Source organism: Mirounga leonina, unplaced genomic scaffold (genome assembly GCF_011800145.1).
Source record: "Mirounga leonina isolate KUSES-001 unplaced genomic scaffold, KU_Mleo_1.0 Mir_125, whole genome shotgun sequence".
NCBI lineage: Eukaryota > Metazoa > Chordata > Mammalia > Carnivora > Phocidae > Mirounga > Mirounga leonina.
The window spans coordinates 8,195,554-8,217,230 of NW_023270305.1; the positions used below are offsets into that span (position 1 = coordinate 8,195,554).

The 21,677-nt window shown below is 40.0% G+C and overlaps 1 protein-coding gene across 1 annotated transcript; it reads right to left on the reverse strand.

The window, feature by feature from the left end:
- Positions 1 to 284: 284 nt before the first annotated feature.
- Positions 285 to 17,675, reverse strand: LAPTM4A (lysosomal protein transmembrane 4 alpha). Its single transcript, XM_035000647.1, has 7 exons — positions 17,398 to 17,675; positions 9,782 to 9,902; positions 6,019 to 6,095; positions 5,790 to 5,912; positions 2,535 to 2,630; positions 1,905 to 2,003; positions 285 to 912 (listed from the first exon to the last, which is right to left on the reverse strand). Exons 1-7 carry the CDS (start codon positions 17,506 to 17,508, stop codon positions 838 to 840), a joined length of 702 nt encoding a protein of 233 aa, XP_034856538.1. The 5' UTR covers positions 17,509 to 17,675; the 3' UTR covers positions 285 to 837.
- Between the last annotated feature and the right edge of the window lie 4,002 nt (positions 17,676 to 21,677).

Consider the following 21,677-nt stretch of genomic DNA (forward strand, 5'->3'; position numbering starts at 1 on the left):
CCTAAATAATAAATGATCTCTACATAAAAAGACAGCTTGCTACCCTCATCATATAATTTTTCTAACAAACCATCAGTAATTTCTGGCCTGTGATTCAAGTAACATCTTCACCATAACATTAAGTAAGATTTGAGTTACTGGACTAAAGAAATGCTTTCTAATTAAGCCGCATTGTATTCTCAAAGTACCAAAAGACCCTGACAGTCTGAGTTTACTGTAATGGAAGATGTTAAATTCTATCTACCAAAAAAGGGTAATGGACTTTTTAAAAAATGACAACAGTAAATATTTAAGAGATTTATTAAAGCATCTTATCACAAAGATGGAAACACATACAAGTTAGAAACATGCAACCAACATCTTCCACAGTCAAGTTAAAAGGTTATGTATTTTTCCTGTTTTCATAGCTGAAAACTTCAGATCTTATATCCAACTCACTCACCCTGAATATTTAAGTCATTCTTCCTGAAAGTATCCAGGGCAGCAAATAACCAAAATGCAAACTATTATATAAAGAAAGTGCAAAGTTAAAAAAGAAAATGTGTAGAGAATACCCCCATCCCACCCCCCATTAAAGGCAAACAATGGCACTTTTGCTCTTGCTTAACCTAGATTGTCTCCAAAAACTATTAAAATGTATAGACTTGACAAAAAAAAAACAAAAAAACAGACTTTGAACAGATGTCCAAAGAGCTTGTTAGTGTTTGAAAATAAATGCTTCAACAAAGGAAAACGAATTTTATATCAAACAAGTCTGAAGAGCCCTGCACTGCAGCATCTTGTACAATAAATGAGACAAAAGCTGGTATAGGGTTTATTGACAAAGGCAGGATCTCCTCAGGCAGGTACGTAAGGAGGCGGCGGCTCCTTCTCAGGCAGCTTCACAGCCATTTCATAGGTTGGCAAAACATACTGAAGAGAGAAAAAAATTATATTGACTTAAAGCATCTTTACAATCCTACCTGGAATAATTCAGCTTTCAGATTTTAGCTGAGGAATTTGTGAGCTGAAAAGTTCCTGAGCGTAGAGAGGACTGGTAACTGGAGGTGAGCTGTCTGATCCAAGACTGCTAAAGACAGAGGGATGGAGGGGAGAGGGGCAGAATTTTGCTTCTGAACAGACCCTGAGGCTACCAGGACACCTTGACAGGAAAGGAAGTAGGTGGCAGGGCTCTCTCCTCCCCCCCACAGCGTGACTGACAAAGTACCAGTGCCTCAGGGGCTGCAAATCCAGGTTAAGGGCATCACGGAACTACACTAAAGGAAACCTCCAATAAGATGCTGGATCCTGGATTTCATCAGAATCTATAATCAAAGGATCAGGCCCTTCTATCATTTCTTCTAGGGTAAAGGGCACATCTATGCAGGAGTGACATTCCAACCCAAGTGTCTTCAAGTGTGACAGGCTGGCCCTACATGGGCCACATACATTCTACATATTGAAAACCGGGAAGAGCTAATACAGCAGCAACTAAAGGGCCCTTGAAGTAAGCCTCCCCACAGACTCACGGAACCCACTGCATTCATCTCCCCACAGAAAAACCAGCTTCCCCTTTCGATCATGTGGGTGTTTTTTGAAAGCAACACAAGCTGCACATGACAGTACCCCATCCTTAGAGGTTCCAGAAGCCACGAGCCTGATACGGTTCACACGGCTGCTTCCTGCCTGATCTCCCCTGCAAATGCAACCATCCTGGAGACTCCCTAGGAGTGAAGCTGAACGAGCAGTGCAGGAGGCCCCTCACCCACACACCCAGGTTTCCAAAGGGAAACGCTGATCTTGCGGATGTAAGCTATCCATGCCCGAACCATACATACGGCACTGAAGAGGAAGTCAAGATCTAGGCTCTTAAGAATAATCAAGAATGGCTACTGAGGATTTCCTACATTAAAACGGTCATTCACCTGCGGGGGTGCTTCAAAGGCAGGGTACACGGCGATCTCTGGCATGTTTCTGTTGTTAATATACTTATAGCAGTTCCAAACACAGTTGATTAGATACACCTGAAAGAGGCAAACAAAATTTCCATATGCTAGAAACTCAACAGACTACCTGCTCTAAAATTAAGGTGGCTTATGCTTTCCCCCACATGTGCTCCATGGAGAAGGGAACATACATCCATTTGAACCTAGCACAGGCCAGGCCCTTTCCCTACCTGCTCACACTTAAATATCACAAGTCTTATTGATAGCATTTTACGGAGAAACCAGAACTAGGGTTTTAATTCAGGTCTGATAACCACTGCACTGCAAAAGAAATTCTGTCTCTGAACCTTTGGAATTTTAACAGATTTTCAATCAAATCATTCATCTGTTGATCCAAAAACATGATGTTCCTTACACTTAGGAAGGATCCTGGAATTCCAACCACTCTCCGGAAACAAGAGGGAGGACATCCCCCAGAAGTTACCTTTACTGCTATGTCAGAACACTGTCCCCTAACAGTGAACTATAAGGAGAAAAGGCAACAAAAAGGTTTTAGACGAACTGTGCCACAGTCTAACTGGCTGCCCAAACATTTAGTCAGCAACTCACCTTAAAAATGATGAATAAGGCGAAGAACACAAGAACAAGGAAGAGGAGACAGCTGGAGTCCAATGCCAGGAGGTCATCTTTGTAGGGAAAATCGGGCTATTAAAAAAAAAGGCGGGGGGGGGGGGGGGGGAAAGGTGAGCAGGCAAAGTAGAGGATTTTTAGGGCAGTGAAACTATTCTGTTTGATACCACAGTGACTACTTTACACACTTGTCCAAACCTACAGAATGTACACCACAAGTGTACCCTCGAGTAAACTATGAACTCTGGGTGATAATGATGTGTCATGCAGGCCCATCACTTGTAACAAATGGACCACTATGGTTTGGGATGTGGACAGTGGGGGAGGTGGGGGGCACTTTCCAATTCAGTTTTGCTGTTAACCTAAAACTGCTCTAAACCATGAAGTTTATTAATTAAACACACACACTCATCATTCAGCTATGGCACTTGCACTTCATGATAGTCTAGAGAGCATCTTAAAAATACAAAGAAAAGGCACCGAAGTCAGAACTGATTTCCAATAAAAACTTATAAACAGAATTTAACTCATGGTACCTTTAAGCCTCATCATCATTAATACATGCCACTGAACACTTAAAACATATTTGAATACTGCTGTCCAAAGAGAAGAGCTCATCCTCTCTCTACTTTTCACTATTCTACATCTTTCTGGCCTTTGGAAAACCACTATCTCCTGTATACAACTGTAGATTTGTCCCTGAGTCACCAAGTCAGGAGGTGCTAAGACTTATCTAAGTTCCATGGGCCATTTAGTCCTATCTCGGGAAATTCATTTTTCTAAAAGCCAGTCATCAGTTTCAATGCTCATCAGAAAGGGGAAAAAGAAGGCACGCCCCTGGTTATAAAAACAGCAAACCTCTGTAATTCACTGCAGACATACTACATTCTACTGCGAAGGGTCAACTTTATTTACTCAAATATTTACTTAGCATTTATCATGTACAAGGCAATGAGCTGGGTTCCAGAAGGGCATTACGAAAAAATAATTAAGGATTTACAAGCTGGCCAACAGAGAAGGTACTTGCCAGTCTGAGAGACCAAATGAATATAATAGAGGGGAGAAACCACTGGGGTCTGTAAAAGGAATAGCAAAAAAAATTCTTTCTAATGTTCTCCTTTAAAACTCATCTAATTTTTGAAAACATGTTTTTACTGGAAATGTCAACACAAAAGCCCAAATAATTTTTACAAAAAAGCAGCATGCAAAAACCCCAAAGGACCAAAAAAGAAAAAGAAGAAAAGTACCCACACACCAACTCCAAACCCTAGCTAAGTGTCTCCTTGGGACAAAACTGTTCTTTAAGCCTTCATTTATAAATAGAAAGACAAAAACTGAATGGGACCGGTTCATGGGGGAATGCTATAGCTTTTATTCAGGAGGTTTGCAGTTTTTCAGCCAGACATGACAAGAGAGATCTAGAATGAGGAAACTTCTGACCACGGCCAACCCGGACACTAGGCTCTGCCCCCAGCTGCTTCTCTCCGACTCATCACTGCTGCTTTGCTTCCCTCACTTAATCTATGTGCCAGCCACCACGGTCACCTTACAGTCCTCTGACTACAAGTAGAATGTTCCTTCCCACCTCGAGGGGTCTTTGTGACCTCTGCTTCTGTATCTTCCCTGTCTTAATTCCTACTCAGACTCTTGAGTGCAATTCAAGAGTGAATTGCTCCCAGCCCACATCTGACAGCTCTGTGACATTCACTCGCGCAGCCTACCTTCCCTTCACAGTTTTTTACCACAGTTTTAATGCAGTAATTATCAATTTTCCAATTCCTTCACTAGCAATTAAGTTCTACTGATGTATCCCAAGAATGCAGCAGAGTGCCTTGCACATAAGAAGCAACCACCAAATGTTTTCTGAACAAATGATAAATTTGTGGTATGCAAGATGGACTATTCAGGAAATCTGAAAGCGGGGAGAAAATTCCTAAAAGACAGCATTTCTTATTTTTATTTTTTTTTTATTTTTAAGATTTTTTATTTGACAGAGAGAGACACAGCGAGAGAGGTAACACAAGCAGGGGGAGTGGGAGAGGGAGAAGCAGGCTCCCCGCTGAGCAGGGAGCCCGATGCAGGGCTTGATCCCAGGACCCTGAGATCATGACCTGAGCCGAAGGCAGACGCTTAACGACTGAGCCACCCAGGCGCCCCAAGACAGCATTTTTTAAATGAACTTTTATTTTTCTGGACTCCATGCCTCCTTCCAGATCTTACTCCAGCCCAGAAGGTTCCCTGCCGCTTCATCATACAGCACTAATCTAAGCTCCGCACTTAATGGTGCAGTGGACAGTTCCAGTTCGTTATCACAGATAACCTCTTAACTCCCCCAATCCATGGGCTGCTCCTCAGAGAGAGGGAAGCTATGTTTGTACCTACACTATTCATCAACGATTTGCCTCAAATAGAGTGAAAGATACAGTAAGCATTCAAGTATTAGCTATGGATGCCTACAAAGAAAAAAGGAGTTAGAGCAACAAGAGCATCCAGCGTCCGTATGGAAGCAAGCTATTCGGAGCGACAGCGCACACCCCAGTGAGAGCTCCTTCCCTGAGAGCCCGCCCCGCCCCTTCCCTGAGAGCTCCTTCCCTGAGAGCCTCGCCCCGCCCCTTCCCTGAGAGCTCCTTCCCTGAGAGCCTCGCCCCGCCCCTTCCCTGAGAGCTCCTTCCCTGAGAGCCCGCCCCGCCCCCTCCCTGAGAGCCCCGCCCAGCGTCTCAGCGTCCAACCGCCAGAGGGGTGAACGGAGTCTGTGAGCATCCGTGCTTTACCGCACTTTGTTTTGTGCATCCGTTAGCAAGGTGTGCCCTTGGGTATCAGAAAAGACTAAGATTATTTGGGGGTCTGGGAATAAACATTTACAACATTTCTGCTTAAATAAGGTTTCAGAGGAATGCTCTACTTTCGAAGAGAGGGAGAAACCTCTAGAGCCAAATTATTATACTACTAGTATACTCAAAACAAAAGTTGAACTACTCCTTGACGTTCTGTGATATCCATCTTTAGAGACTTTTAACACTGGAATATTCAAATGGTACTAGTTAGAGGATATTCTACCTGTATCTTACTGGTTTCAACATGGTAATTAAGAGAAGTAATAATTATTTTAAAACACTTTAAAGACGTAGGTAGATTAAAATAAAATAAAAATAGTACCTAAAGCTGACTCAAATTTTCTATTTAAATATTTTACTTAAAATAAAGAAAAAAGGTTTAATTAGCATACACACTTACTAATTGATCCAGATACTCTTTGATTCTTGGCAAGTAAGTGAGAGAACTGATAGCAACCAGGCAACTGAGAACGAAGTCAAAAAGCCGGTAACATAAGAATGGAATCAGCCAACCCACTTGATACTGAAGACAAAAAATAACAACCACAACATCACAACATAAATATGAAATTATTAAGTACCACTCAGTAAAGGTCAAACTCTAAAAGTCGAAAATATAGAATACTTACAGAAATTGCTCCATATACCAGCATTGAACTGATTATAAACATAAGAACAGAGATGGCAAAAAGAACACAGGCATTATCTAAGAAAACAAAAACAAAAATCTAATTAAGCTACTTACATAACAAACATAACAAAAAGAACAAAACTCTTCATGACAAAATGATGTTTTAAAGCTAGCTTAAAAAATGAGTATTTTCAAGACTGGCTATGAAAAAATCTAAGACCAAGCATGCTAAAAAAAAAAATCTGTCTCGGCATTAAGTAATGACATTTGACGAACTCACGCCTTTGTTTTTGTTTATTAAATTGGCTACAACTCACTGACTTTTATCATCAACCAGTCAGTCACTCAGCTAAAGAGACAGATCTCTGCCCAGAGTCTGAAGGTGTGCAAACAGAGAATTATAATCCAATGTGGCAAAGTGCTACAACAGAAGCAGAAACAATTAGCTTTCCCGGGGGGAATCAGGAAAAAAATACGAAATGACACAAGTTGGGTCTTGTGAGCAAAGCAGGGTTCCACACGAGGGAAAAGCTGGTATTTGTTTGAAAGACACAAATATATTAAATACAGAGCATTACAGCTGCCCCCTCTAACCTCAGATAAACTACACAATCAGAAATTCAAGGTTCTCCACTAACCTCCTCTCCCTCATCCCAACATGTGAACTCGCTGCTCCCCATCCCCTCTTCATGATTTCTCCGATACTTTACAGGCCTTTTCTTTGTTCCCCACCTCCTTCTCAGGTTGTCCCCTTCCTCTACATTATCCAAGTTCATTAACTGCCTCACAAAACACCAGAGTAATCTCAACAATATTAAGTCACATTCGACTTGAGTTTCTTAGCACAGATTTAAAGTTAATTCTTTAACTCTGGATAGAGATTAAGAACCAGAAGGGTGCTAATAATAACGGATGTTTGAATAATTGCCAAACATTCCCACTATTAGATAAATGTCATGTACCATCTTGTCACTTGGCAGTACAAACATCAATATCTGGCACTATATTAGGTAAGAAGAGCCCTCTTTAAATTTTTCTAGAGGATAGAGAATATCCTCTAGATGCCCTATAGCCAAATAGGGGAGAAATGGGATGACGGGTGAAAAATACATATATAATACCGAGAACAAGAGATGCTCCAGTATTTGTGAGTCAATAAAGCAAACAAAATATGAGGGCTAAATACCCAGATGTGAACCTCCGGTTTCCAGTCACCACATTTAAGAACTTTCTCCAGGGGGCCCCAAGTGTTCACCCATTACCAGCGTGAATATAAAGTTAAATTCATATTTGAAAAACAGCTTGTATATGTTGCAGAAGCGTTTCATATACATTGAATGTCGTATTCTGTTTAGCTGATTAAAAATAACCATGAACCTTATTATTTAAAATCAGCCAGCAGGCCAGGGCATCTGGGTGGCTCAGACGGTTAAGTAAGTGTCTGCCTTTGGCTCAGGTCATAATCTCAGGGTCCTGGGATGGAGCCCCAGGTTGAGCTCCCTGCTAAGCGGAGAGTCTGCTTCTCCCTCTCCCTCTGCCCCTCCCCCAGCTTGTGCGTGCTCTCTCTCTCTCAAAAAAATAATCTTGGGGTGCCTGGGTGGCTCAGTCATTAAGCGTCTGCCTTCGGCTCAGGTCATGATCCCAGGGTCCTGAATGGAGCCCAGCAAGCCCCGTATTGGGCTCTCTGCTCAGCAGGAAGCCTGCTTCTCCCTCTCCCACTCCCCCTGCTTGTGTTCCCTCTCTGTCTCGGTCTCTGTCTCTTTAAAAAAATTTAAAAAATAAATAAAGGCTATAAAAAAATAAATAAATAAAATCCGCTGGCAGGCCAATGATCAGAACTTAACTTGCCATTATAACAATGGGTCATGGGAAAATCAACTTTCCACCTGCAAAGAGACACACAAACTACCATATGACCAAGTGCTATGCGTTTTTATATTCTGTCAAGAATAGGGGGCCTTGGCAGAATTACAATCAACACTAGTATGATAACGAATATATCTGATTCTCTCTATAGCAGGCACAGCACTCACAGACCATTCAGGAAACCCTGACTCCATCCCTGCAGCTGTAGCCAAGGCAGCCAGTTGTACAGACCTACAAGAATGTCAATAACCATAAATCTTTTCCTACACCTTGATTTTAAGAGAAACACATGCTGACACTGCATCAGGTTTTACTAATTTTACAGCCTAAAGTACCAAAAATAGCCATTAAAAACTAACGTTTTATTCATTATTGTATTTTGGTTTTTAAACAGAAATAGACTAACTTGGGAGGAAAAAACAAACACCAGGAGGGATGTTTCTAGTATGTTCTTGGTATCTCTTTTATCGCATTTAACAACAGAATTAAAGGATTATATATATCTGAATAGACAATCAGTAGACTCATTTAAAAAGCACTTGAACACAGTTTAAACAACTGTTAGTGTTTTCATACTATAATGTCAACAGATGGCCACAAAACTCTACTTGAATCCTAGAAACAGCAGTTAGCCCTGTAGACAGTGAGTGAATTATGTGAATTAACAACCAAATTTGTTTTAAAAACCACTTGATAAATTTATCAGAGAAGATCATAAATGTAATGAAGCTCAAGAATTTATAATAAAAGCTAATAAACCTAAAAATAACTTAGATCCTGTAACATTATAAATACACACGAGTACTCCGAACATTTTTCTGAAGTGATATTTTAAACATGCAAAAAACTTTGCACTGAAAATTTGAGGCATAATTTTCTGTTCAAATATTAAATTTCTAACATTTATAAAATAAAATCTTTTTTATTTTTTATTTATTATTTATTTGAGGGAGAGAGAGAGAGATCATGAGCAGGGGGGGAGGGTAGAGGGAGTAGCAGACTCCCCTCTGAGCAGGGAGCCAGATGCAGGACTTGATCCCAAGACCCTGGGATCATGACCAGAGGTGAAGGGAGACACTTAATGGACTGAGCCACCCAGGTGCCCAATATAAAATCTTTTTTTTTTTTTTAAGATTTTATTTATTTATTTGTCAGAGAGAGACACAGTGAAAGAGGGAACACAAGCAGGGGGAGTGGGAGAGGGAGAAGCAGGCTTCCTGCCGAGCAGGGTGCCCGATATGGGGCTCGATCCCAGGACCCTGGGATCATGACCTGAGCTGAAGGCAGACACTTAATGACTGAGCCACCCGGCCACCCCCCAATGTAAAATCTTAACTAGAATCTTTCTGCACCTGTATTTCAGAGAAAGCTAGATAATGAAAATGCTATCAGAGAATAAACAGGTCTAAAAAAGCAATTTCCATGAATGTCTACAATTTTTAACTCCAATATCATCTTCCTTCATCTAAATGATTGAAATATATTTAGAACTGTGACCCTCGGGCAAAAGGTATCAGCAAATATTCCAATAATTCGTATTTCCTATTTTCCTGTAAGCCTATTTGCTCCCATCCTCTACTACACTTGCCAGCTGACCTTAAAGGCTTACAAGTCTTTTTGTAATTTCTTCTTCTCTCCACAGCACTGACAAGAATCAAGGTATACAATGTACATTTCTCAAAAAATCTTCTGGTAGTCCTTAACATTTTCTGGCCAGAAGTGCTCAATTACAATTCTCACTGAGAATCTTTGAAAAACCCACAAAAACACTTTTACGCCTCAGCAAGTAGAGTAACTTAAATATAATTTAATCAATCCTCTAAATAATCTCTGTGTTGTGTGTGTGTGTGTGTGTGTGTGTGATGAGCAGGAGGTATTTCCAACTAAAAACATACCAGCCATTCTCTCCAATGAATAGTAATTGCCAATGACTTCATACTGAATGTTGACAGCTGGCAAGGAGTTTGGATGAGTTACTTCCACAGTCAGCAAAACTGCCATCAACAGGTTTACCACCTGTGAAAGATAAGATGTTATCCATTATATTATTAACCAGGAAACAGTCCTCACCACAATCTTCAGAGGTCTTCCCATGTTTAACCTGTTTTACTTGGAGTTAACAAAGACAGAAAACAGTAGCAGACTACCTGTAGATAAAATATGCAATACCACCCTAAAAGTCAGTATTTCTTAAAGTATAAACTTAAACATGACTGAACCTATGTTAATAAATGGCAAAACAATTAAAAGGAATCATTACAAAGTGTTTGTGTTCAGTCATGTATTTATTCATACACCAATCTCAGAATTCCTGGGCTTGAAGAAACTACAGTTCATCCAATATACTTATCCATCAGATATATATAATAGCCATCAGTTAAGTAAATAGTGATCCATCAGATAAGCCTGACATTCCTCTACAGTATGTCCTATCTAATGATAGAAAACTATTTCATTTCCTCTTAGGCCTGACTCAAATGCTTAAAAGACTTTCCAAGATTTTAACTAGCTCACTTTGACTTTCGCCTACTGTCCTTAATTCTACCTTTTGAAATAATGTGCTCCCCTTTTTGAGTGAGTGCACCTCTAACACCTAAGGGGAGCTGACACAGGCCGTCAAATAATCTTTTCTAGAATAAACATTCAGGTACTTCCACCATTTCTCTAATGGTTTAACACTGTCCAGCTACCTCACTACCTCCTTCTGCTCTCCTCTATACACAGACTCCAGTTTGTTGGACATACCATGAAAATGAGGTAAGATCAGCCTGGTCAGAGCACACAGGGATCTCAGTTCCTACAGTCTAAGCTAACAAATTTCAACTAGCACAGCCTGAAATCGTACTGGCTTCATAAATTTTTTGAATGTCGTGTCAGAGTAACTCCCACCCTTAATTCTTTTCACACTTGATCCTGCTAAGCTACCACCTGAACCTGTACGGTTAGATTCAGAGGCCCAAGCATAAGCCTTTATACATTTGCAATGGAATTTCATCGTATATATTCTTGCCTGTCAAGATGTTCTGGATCTAGATTCGGAATACCCTACAGATTTCCTATCTCTTTTAGCTTTCATTATTTGAAAATATGGTCGGCATGTAATCAGTATCTCCATCTCAGTCACTAGTAAAAGAGCACAGGAGGCCAAGCACAGGAGGTGTCAGAGGTTGTCCTCTTCCCATTAACCAGCAATCTTTGAATAAAATTCTTTATCACTTTCAGAGAAACATCTTGAGTCTTTGTCAAACTTCTTGCCAAAATTCCATCGTAGTATCTGGTGAATTCTCCTAATTTACCAAGGTTTTAACTCAATTTCAAGAAGCAATTATTTATGCCTCCAGTGGTTAGTGAATCCCTGCAGCAGCCCAGGAGGCACCCCTTCCCTGAGGTGCTCAAAAACAGTCCCATTAATGATTCAATACAGAAAACCACCTAGGACTGGAGTTAGGCTTCCCTATCTAAAAGTTCACAGAACCTGTCCTCTTCCTTTTGCGAAAATCTGAGTATTTGGTATTTTTAAGAAACATCAGAGCCTTATCAACAGTACTTTAAACAAACTCTGTTAGGTAGCTCTCTCCTGTTTGTCCTGAATGAAAAATAACAGCTTCTCAGTTGAAGGCACTTCACATTCTCTAAGACAAGCAACCCAAGTTTTATCATTCAATAAGATTAGGAGATCTAAACAATGTCACAATACCAAATTCAGAATCAACTGACATTTACTGAGGATATACTATATACCAGGCATATTCACATATATTACTTCACTCATTCCTCACAACAACCTGGTGAAGAAAATATTACTAAAGCCCATTTGCAGACGAGGAAACTAAGTTTCAGCAAGTGAAATAACTTGTGGTAAGTTCACTGATATGGTAGAGGAGAAAGCTAGGATACAAACCTGTTTCTTTTTAGGACAACCTGCTTCAGAGCACCACATGATTACTTATACCCATTCCTAAGCAACTCCTGTTTTGAGGTCTCTCCAGAAGAAACTATTATCTAAGGTTATAAGATGTTTATACTTTACTGTCCAAGTAAAGATGTTCAGTAACATGCAATGCTCAAAAGCAAGGTACTTTATCCTCCAACTCCTGAAAGGTCTTACAAAGGACAATCATATTTGCAAGGGTGGCTCCCTGGTTGAAGCCTGATTTTTTCCATCTTCATTGCAATGGGTTTTGGCTACCGTGTATGAGTAGTTCATCCAACTAGGTGAATTAATTATTGAGCGATTAGATATATCTACCTAAACCTCATAGATTCTGTGTACGAAAATCAGTCTGAAATCAATTCAGCAAATTATTCTTTGCTAACCACAATATAGTCATAGTTAAAAAAGCTCTGCACAGTACAGAAAAAACATTCTCATATCAAGAAAAACAAACTCAGTGACTAAATGAAGGAAATGACACAACCAAAAATATTTAGAAGTTTAATTTTCCCTTCCTAAATATTTTTATTGCACATAGGACTTATAGCATCTATTTTCTCTTACATGGATAAGCCAGATTCATCCACTATTATCTTCTTGTAGTATTAGTGACAATTCAAATTTCACTTCACTGTCACAACCCTGAGTATTAAACAAAAATCATAGCTCTAATCAAAAGGACCAAGAAATGAAAAAATAAATTGCAGTGTTACTTCTTTAAAGCTCACACAATTCCAATCTTCACTGAGTTAATTATATTCCATTAGATCACTATATTTCATTAGAACTTCACCTTACATTTTAAAGTATTAACCTGGGAAATCCATCCTTGTGATCTTAAACTGAGCACCCGTCCTGTGCTCCTATTCCGGTCCTGTGCTATTTACTTTTGATTACAGTCGATATTTCTACTAAGTTCCACAGAGCATTTAAAAAAAAAAAAATCAATTTTACAGCCTTACAATATAAAATTTCTGATACAAAATTTCTCTGAAAAGAGCAAGTAATTATATTTCAGAATCTTTATTCCCAATTGATTTTTTTCCTTTTATTTATTCAGGAAATAAAACAAAAATGTAATTACAATAATGATTAACTTCTAAACCTCACAATATGGAGGTACAGAATACAGTAAATATGTCAATGGTATGGACTATGGACATACCATTCAATGTGGAAGGAGTCCTATAAATTTATTGGGTCAAATATGGTTTGCATTATTTTTGCAAGCCTTTTGCACACCTTGTATAAGTAAACAATTACAAAAACCAGATGTGTAGATTTTACTTGTTACAGTTATCAGACCCATGAAGTACTCAGCCTCCAGAAAGGAATTCCTCTTCGCTTTCTCATCTCACTGCCACACCCATCCCAGAACATTCTCTGGGAGCTGGTTTTTGTTTTAAATCATTATTCTTTAGATTCCCATGGATTCTGCCACAACCCAGTATCTGCTGAGACTATAATTAAAAGAATGTACGTGCTTCAGGGCATCCTGATAAGGGTCTCACAGGCAGACAGGCTGCACTCGAAGCGACTCAGTGAAGCACTCTCAGCAGGTGAAGATCAAAACAGTCAATCTCTAAAAATTGTTAAGTGTTTCACATACATATAAACTTTGTTGTTTACTGGTACGTGCAGTTACAAATGAGTTATTCCTACTACTTTTGGGAGGAGACAATTAATTTTACAAATGTCTAATGAACACTTTAAATGTTAATTAACAAGCTAGCTACTACACACATTTTATAGAGTAAGACCTATCATCTTTTTCCCTCAAGGAGAACATCTTGTGGGGGAGAAAAATAAAAAGATAATCATTAGTAATCGTGTAATAAGTACTATTTAATGAGCACATACAAGTGGTATGTAGGAACTTTTCTAGGTACACAGTGAGGAAATCAGATTATCTCTGGCTGGGAAACAAGAAAAGCTTCACCAAGAAAACATCTGAGCTAACCACTAAAAAATTAAACGGAATTGGCAAAATGTTGTTATTAGTCACAGTTGGGTGATGAGTAAATGGGAGATGTTAATGCTATCTCGCTATTCTTTATATTTGACATTTTCTTTTAAAAAGTTTTTAAAAAGTGACTTGGGGAAGGGGGGAGAAGAGATAGCACATGCAAAAGTACTGAGGCACACACAAAAAAAGTGTTTGAGGAAGAATATTAACTTTGAAATATAAACAAGCTTCACTCTTATTTAAAGAAACCAGGAATGAGGGCTGGAAAGGAATAGAGCTTGAGGAAAGCTGTCTTCACTTCTCTCCCAGATATAAACTCCAGATTGTTTATGTCTGAGACATTCATTAAAAATTAGCCACATATTAAGTCTTTCCAAGACCTAAAATTATTACAAATGCTCAAAATGTATTCTTGTAACAACATCAATCATGAATGAGGACAGTCCTATAGCCCATTTGTACGCCTATTTTCAATTATTCAATGAACATTTGAACTTACACTGTGTCACAAACTTGTCTGAAATCATCTGGCTAAATAACAGAGCAAACAATTTAAGGAATGCCAGAATTTAAACTAGAGCTCATTCTGAAATTTTGTATCCCTTAACCGGGGATTATGCTTCTTTCCAATCTAAAACGCCAAAAGCTAACACTTCAGCGCTGGTACCTCTCTGGCGCATAAAACTGGCTCCAGCTTCTCTATGTCCTACTGCACTACTTAATACCATAGAATACTTTAGAACACAGTGTTAGAATGGCCTCAACACTAGACCAGTTGCCAGAAAGCAATGACACTGTATCAGATTGACTGACTGATACAGCGTCTTGGCCCAGCAGGAGGAAGGGCTGTCCCAATCATCCCAGGTTTCAAACAGCACAGAGGCAATCTAAAGAGGATCGTACATAACCTCCCAACTGAAATTGAGGAAGGGAGGAAGAGGGAAGTGGCATTCTACCTCACTCAATTCCTTATTACTTCTGTCTTAGTAAAGAAGTTTCCAGCAACAAAATACACTGTTTGGACAAGTCCTCTTTGTTTAGAGGTATTATACTACACTTTCGTGTAGGTGGCCTTGTTCTCTAAAAGGTTACATGCCTTCCCAATTGGCAGAAATTGTGTTTTTTTATATTGCTGTGGTACTGAAGCTACACTTTTGAAAGTCACCAACAAAACCAATGGCCTTTTCCCAGTCCTTCATCCAATTAGAATCTGATGTTACTGATCACCTTCTCCTCTTGTCATTGTACCGTTTCATTTTCGTATCCGTGCTCTAAAAATCTCTAATACCGTATCTTAAGGGCAGATACCACTTTCAAGACAAGAAACATCTGAGAGCCTTTGTGTGGCAGGTAATAGAAATACAAAAGATAACAACAAACGGTCCCTGTAATTTATTCTTTTTATATGTCCACTAAAGCCTTTTACATTGCAAATGATCAGTAAATCCCTTATATAAGACAGACTAATTGATTTTAGCAGTTTATAATGTTCTGCTAACCCAAAAGTCCATGCAACGGAAGAACAGGTATGGCCTCCTTCTAAAATTGTGAAAACCGAAGCAGGGGAAAAGGAAGAGATGTGAAATGTTTTCACATCAAGTGCCTCCAATGGAAAATAAATGCCCTTACTAAAGTTTTTCTCCCTGCGTTTTGGGTTTTGCTGTATATAACTCGTATTTTTCCCTGCTATTCCTTTCATTTTTATGAGCAGAGCCCACAGCATATAAAAAAAAAAAAAAAAAAAAATCTGCCTAGAAAAGACTGGAAAGAAATACAGCCAATAATATTCAGATGGTTGAAACTGGGATGGTGTTTATTTCCTTCTTGAAAAGGAGTTAGAAATCCTTTGTTCTGTGAATGGAGAGAAGGGTCTGAGAAGAAACGGGAAGATTAGGTTTCCAGGCAAGAGTCCCAGCTGATGGACACAACTTCTCAGTTCAGTAGGAGGGGAGGTCATCTTCTCAAGATGAGGGAGGCAGGGTCGAGTAGGCTTGAGGACCCTAAAGATTTGAATGATTCATTTAGGGGAATGGAAGGCAAAACTAAGGACAAACAAAAGAAACTGAAGACCCAGATCCTTAGCAAAATGTAGGAGAAAAGGAAGTTAGAAATACAATGCGATTGCCATTAACTGACTAATGTCTAATATTACAAATCAGATAAAATATAAAACAAAAGAGAATTTTTGAGGGGAAATCTGATATTATATCAATAAGATGATGTTTCTGAATATGAAAGTACAGAAAATACTAAAATAAACTCAGAAACAAGCAAATAAGCCTACACATTCAAGTTTTGTTGTTTTTAATGTACACCAATAAAGCAAAACAGGGCGGTCAGAAATAATCCCCGGTCAGAAGTAGTCCCCTGGGGGTCGGCCATGAAACAGTATCTGCCTAACTAAGATTATTCTCATCTGGTGTTTGTTCAAATGGTAATGATTTCAAGGCACTGGGTAAGGAATGGTAACAGAGAAAGGCAAAAAGAATGTGATAAAGCTTTTCCTTTTTTGTTTTTTGTAGTTCACGCAAGTTAACAGAAACCATACAGTATCACTAATGCCACAACCCTCCAAACCAAAACAACCCCACAAAAACAACCAATTACAAAGTCACTAGTGAAAGCAGCCAATGAAGTCAACAATATGAGAAGTTTGTCAAAGCTTCAGTAAAGTCATCATTATAGCCTAAAGCTATCCCAACAGTCATAAATTAGCTTCAATGTGTAGGGATACTGGAGATGGTGGTAAGAAATCACAAAAGTATTACTGGTGAACCACCAATCAATAACACTGTCAACTTGGTTATGACATAGAATTACACAGATCTTGGAACCCAGGAAATGCCAGTGTATGTGGCCAGAATAGAGAAGGCTCTCAATAAAGGTCTCCTAAAAAACGGAATAAAAAGCGTCTAATGGGCAGGGGGTAGTTGCACCAGGAAAAGGCCGATCGAGTGTAAATCCTGGCAGAAAGGTACGGCCTCCGAGACAATCTCCAGATTTACAACAGAGGCCTTTCTGCCTACATCACAAACACACTGTAACAAATACAGTCCAGGAACCACAGGCAACTGCGTTACAGCTGGACCTTTCGATTTCCTTCCAGGAAAGACAATGTCGAAACTCCGCTGCATTTCTCAAGGTCTACTCCTAATTGTTTTGTAGGGGAAAAAAACTCCAGCGAGCATAGGTGGAAGAGTGTTCTTTCTGATCACGGAACTACAAAAAGGACCGAAATCAGGCAGTTTCCAGAACTCCCCACCAAATCCCAGTATCCTCATCTCTCCCACCTACCCCTATTCTCCATGCCCCTCTCGCCCGCCCACAACGCCCCCGCTTCTCCCCACCCCGATTTTCTCCTCTAATTGGAGCCGAGGAACAATCTCCCCATTCCTACCCACCCCCACTCCGATTCCTGGCCACAGTCCCCTCCCTCAAAGTTACAGCACCCTAAAAAGAGGCTCCCTTATGCCTTCTCGCCCCACCCAAGACCCCGTTTTCAGTCCCACCCCCTCCCAGTGAACACTCCCTTCATTTCAGACCTGGCTCCCCCACTTCCCGCTCATGCGCACTCCCCTGGGCCCCAACCCTCCAGCCCCGCCCGCCCTTACCATGTACCAGGTCCCCAGGATGATCGTCCCGGTGCGGACATGGCAACAGCCGCAGCACCGGGTGCTGTAGAACCGGTCGCTGCGGCTCCGTTTGAAAGTCATGGACACCATCGGGAATCTCACAACCTTCGTTCTAGGATGTGCCCCTGACAAACGCTTTCCGCCCAGAAGTCGAACCCAGATAGCTCTGCCACAGCCTCCAAAACCAACCGACGCGTCTTCCAGCCCGCCGCCGGCCCGGGCCACAGCCAGCTCCTTGCACCTGCGCACTGAGTGCCGAGCGCCGCTCTCGCGCGACCTCGGTTTACCCCTCTTCCTCCACCTTCCCCGCACACAGGCCAATGGAAGAGCGAAAAGCGGGGTGGGCTCGGCCCCTGATTGGGAAAACTTGGAGATTGACAAGACGTCACGCCCAATCAGAAGTGCGAGTCCCTTTAGCGCTAAAGGAGGCCCGCCTCTTACGCGAGGGCAAGGGCAGGCTCGAAGGCCTAGAAAGGTTCGGGGTATCCCGGTAGTTTACCATCCCTGGGACGAGAGCGGCAAGAAAAGAGGCATTTAATGCGTAGAGGCAGAAACGAGATAGGTTGGTGGCAGAAAACGGGCATGAAGGACTTTTTTGAGTGATGTCTGCCACGTTCTGCTCCGGGGGCGTCACGGGACTGCGACTGCTCACGTGACCTTTGCGCGCTGCTCGATTATTTGGCTGGTCGGGGGCGGTGCCAGGGGGAAAGGGGCGTTGCTAGTCCCCGCCCGGGCGCCTTCGTCACTGCGGGAGTGGAAACTGGGGGCTTGTCGGAGGGGATAGGCTTAGGTTTTCACACTCTCTCACTCTGCGGGCTTTTTGGTGGGAGCAAAGAAATAACACCTAACTCAGGCAACTAAGAGGATTGAGGAAAACAGGAGCAAGATAAAGTGGAAGAACTGCTTGGTTGCTGGGTTTATACAGATAAGAGTGAGCTTTACTGGGAAAAATTGTGAAGCTCATTAAAATGGACCAAAAGACTACGGGGTGCCTTCAGTGAAAAACCAGCCGTAGTCTGACACACCTTTCTGGGTATCCTGATTGTATATGGGCTGTCCACCTTTCTTTGTAGAACTCTGTACAGCTCTATTGTAGGTAACTAATACCAAGAGGAAATACTCCTGTCCGTTGAACCTGACATTGAATCTTACCGCTCCTCAGAAAAAGGCATTTTGCTTCTATTTGCAAATTCATCTTCCATTCACAATTTAAGAATAGGAGTACTTTAAACTCTCCTTTTAAACTGGTTCTGATATGTTACTGGTTTCCTCATTAAGTGAGTAAATAAAATATCTGACACGTGTTCATTTTGTATTTGTACGAGACTTAAGGCTTTTACCTTTTTAAAAAATACATGGTTTGGGCTCCTGGGTGGCTCAGATGGTTGGGCGTCTGCTTTCGGCTCAGGTCATGATCCCGGGATCCTGGGATCGAGTCCCGCATCAGGCTCCCTGCTCCTTGGGGAGCCTGCTTCTCCCTCTATCTCTCATGAATAAATAAATAAAGTCTTATAAAAAAAAATACATGGTTTAACTCTTTGGCAAGTACATTACCTTTTAGGGAATAGAAAGGCCTTCCTCTCCGTCAAGTATATTCTTGGATGGAGACCCCAGTGGATTCAGAGTAAAGGTTAGTGCACTGATACGGCTTCAGTGAACACTGCTTGAAGTTACATGTTGATTTGTTGATTATTTCGCCACTAAAATGTAAATTCTAGAAGAGCAGAGACTTTGTTTACTTCTGCAACATTGAAAGAATTGTCCATGGACAATTATCCTAGTTTGGATAATATTTCCAAACTATCTGGAAGGCCATAGTTGAGTCAGGCTACCCTGAAAGATGGAGTGCAGTGGAAGCAATTTAACTCATAATGAATTATGACATTTCTCCACTTTAGACTACAGTAACACTCCGCTCCCCCCCCCACACACAAAAAAATTACATAGCCCTCACTGTGTTCCATGCTTGGATCCAATCACTTAATCCTTTCAACAATATAAGGCAGGTACTTTTAAATTATTTAACGCCACAGAGAAGTTAAATTACATGTCCAAATTTACAAGGCCAGTATGTGGAGAAATTGGAACCCTCATACATTGCTGGTGAGAATGTAAAATGGTGCATCTGTTGTGAAAAAGTTTTGACAGTTTTTCAAAAAGTTAAACATAGAGGTGCTGTAATATCCAGCAATTCCATTCCTACATGTATGAAGAGAATCAAGTGCACACAAAACCTCATTACAAATGTTCATAGTGGCATTACTAAATAGGAAAAAATGGAAACAATCCAAATGTCCATTAAGCAAGGAATGGAAAAATAAAATGTAGTATATCCATACTGATGGGATGTAGTTCAGCAATAAAAAGGAATGATACATAATGCACCTCAAAAATATTATGCTAAGTGAAGGAAGGCAGTCACAGACCACATATTGTATAAGACATTTTTATGAAATCTCCAGAAGAGTCAAATCTATATGCAGATAGTAGATTAGTGGCTGCCAGTGGCTGGTGTTGGTGGGGGACAGGGGATGAATGCTAAAGGGGATGAAGTTTCTTCTTCTTCTTTTTTTTGTTTTTAATGTAGTTTCTTTTTCAGTGTTGGAAATGTTCTCTTTTTCTTGATGAAAATGTTCTACAGTTAGGTTGTGGTGATGGTGGCACAACTCTGCATATACTAAAAGCCATTAAATTGTACACTTTCGGTGAAATACATCTCAATAAACTGCTGGGGGGGGTGGAGGAGGGGACTGGCTACTGGGGAGAAATGGAAGGGTCAAACAGGAGAAGGAACTACACTGACATGGAAAACTATGAAACAAACATCAAAAATCTCAATAGATCAGATAAACTCTTGATCGAGTCATTTTAAGAGAAAATTAATGAATCAGAAGATTGCACTGACAAAGAGACCCAGAACTCAGCACAGAGAGACAAAGAGATAAAATATGACCAGTGATGACATGGAAGGTAGATAAAAAGGATATACGAGCAGATTGCAATTCTTCAGCTGTAAAACTCCCACCCCAACTGATATTATTTCATTATATTATTTTAATTTGACCTTTCACACCATAATTTACAGTTAAAATGTGTTCTTCTATATTATCCTTCTCTATAAACTTTCATCATAGCACTCTTAGAGAAGATAATTTTTAAAGACTTCTACCAAGGAGAGTCTGACTGTCAGTAAAAGCATTTATAGCAGATGAATGGATCTATAATACAGTATATTCATTACTTCCAAGAAATAAGAGGATTAGTTAAAAATCAATTTAAAACCCCATTATTCCTCATTAAATTGTTTCATCAGGTGTGAGACAGCTGGAAAATATGGATTCAAGTTAGTCTTTCCCCCATCCCCTTCAATGAAGCAAAAATCGTTGTCTGAAAAATGCTCCTTAATAAAATAAAATAATAAAAATAAGAGAACCCAGTTGTTTTCCTTTAATGTTCTATTGAAATATTTCAAAAAGCACTTCCTTTGTTCAAAAGACGTCCTTAACCATCTTCTCAAATGGTTCTTTCCTTTGAATTCTTGATGTCATGTCCATTTCTTAAAAGTCTGACTTGGCGTATTTCATGGTTGTGTTGAAATGTTTCCCTTTTAATCACACGGGATGGTGGCCCCAAAACAAACACAACTACCTTATGGAAACAACTTAGCAACCTGCCCAAAGTCTATGGTTTGATAGAATTGTTATTTCCCTGTACGTTAGTAGGGATAGTACTCAATGTATTTCTTTTTTTTTTTTTTTTTAAGATTTTATTTTTAAGTAATCTCTACACCCAACATGGGGCCCAAACTTACAACCCCAAGATCAAAAGTTGCATGTTCTACTGACTGAACCAGCCAGGAACCTCTCAATGAATTTCTTATATACCTGAAAGAAGCTTAACAGAGAGAAGAAAACTGGAATTTTTGATTTCTGCTTCACAGAATATTAGAAGTCAACAAAACATTTAAGCTGTATCAATTGATTTGATTTCCTTCCCACCCCAAAATGGAGTTTTAGTATAAATAACAGTACCAAAGAAAATGAATAAACTAAGGGCAACAGTGAAAGATAATCTATAGCAAATTGAATATCTTTGCTATCTAAATATATTCTAGAAATTCATAAGTAAAAGATCACAGTGGAAACAGATAATTGGGCAAAGGACATGAATGGACAATTCACAACCAGTAACAAAATTTCCTAAGAAACGTACAGGAAAATGAAAAATCAAAGAATTGAAATATAAATGAAATATTATTC

Bases quoted from the DNA above. Each gene is read 5' to 3' on its own strand.
- LAPTM4A (XM_035000647.1), bottom strand. From the start codon at position 17,508: ATGGTGTCCATGACTTTCAAACGGAGCCGCAGCGACCGGTTCTACAGC. The intron at 6,096-9,781 runs GTATGTTTTTAG...TTGTTTTCTTAG, and splicing joins TTCATTGGAGAGAATGGCTG to ATAATGCCTGTGTTCTTTTT. The intron at 2,631-5,789 runs GTAAGTGTGTAT...TTTTTTTAATAG, and splicing joins AAGAGTATCTGGATCAATTA to CCCGATTTTCCCTACAAAGA.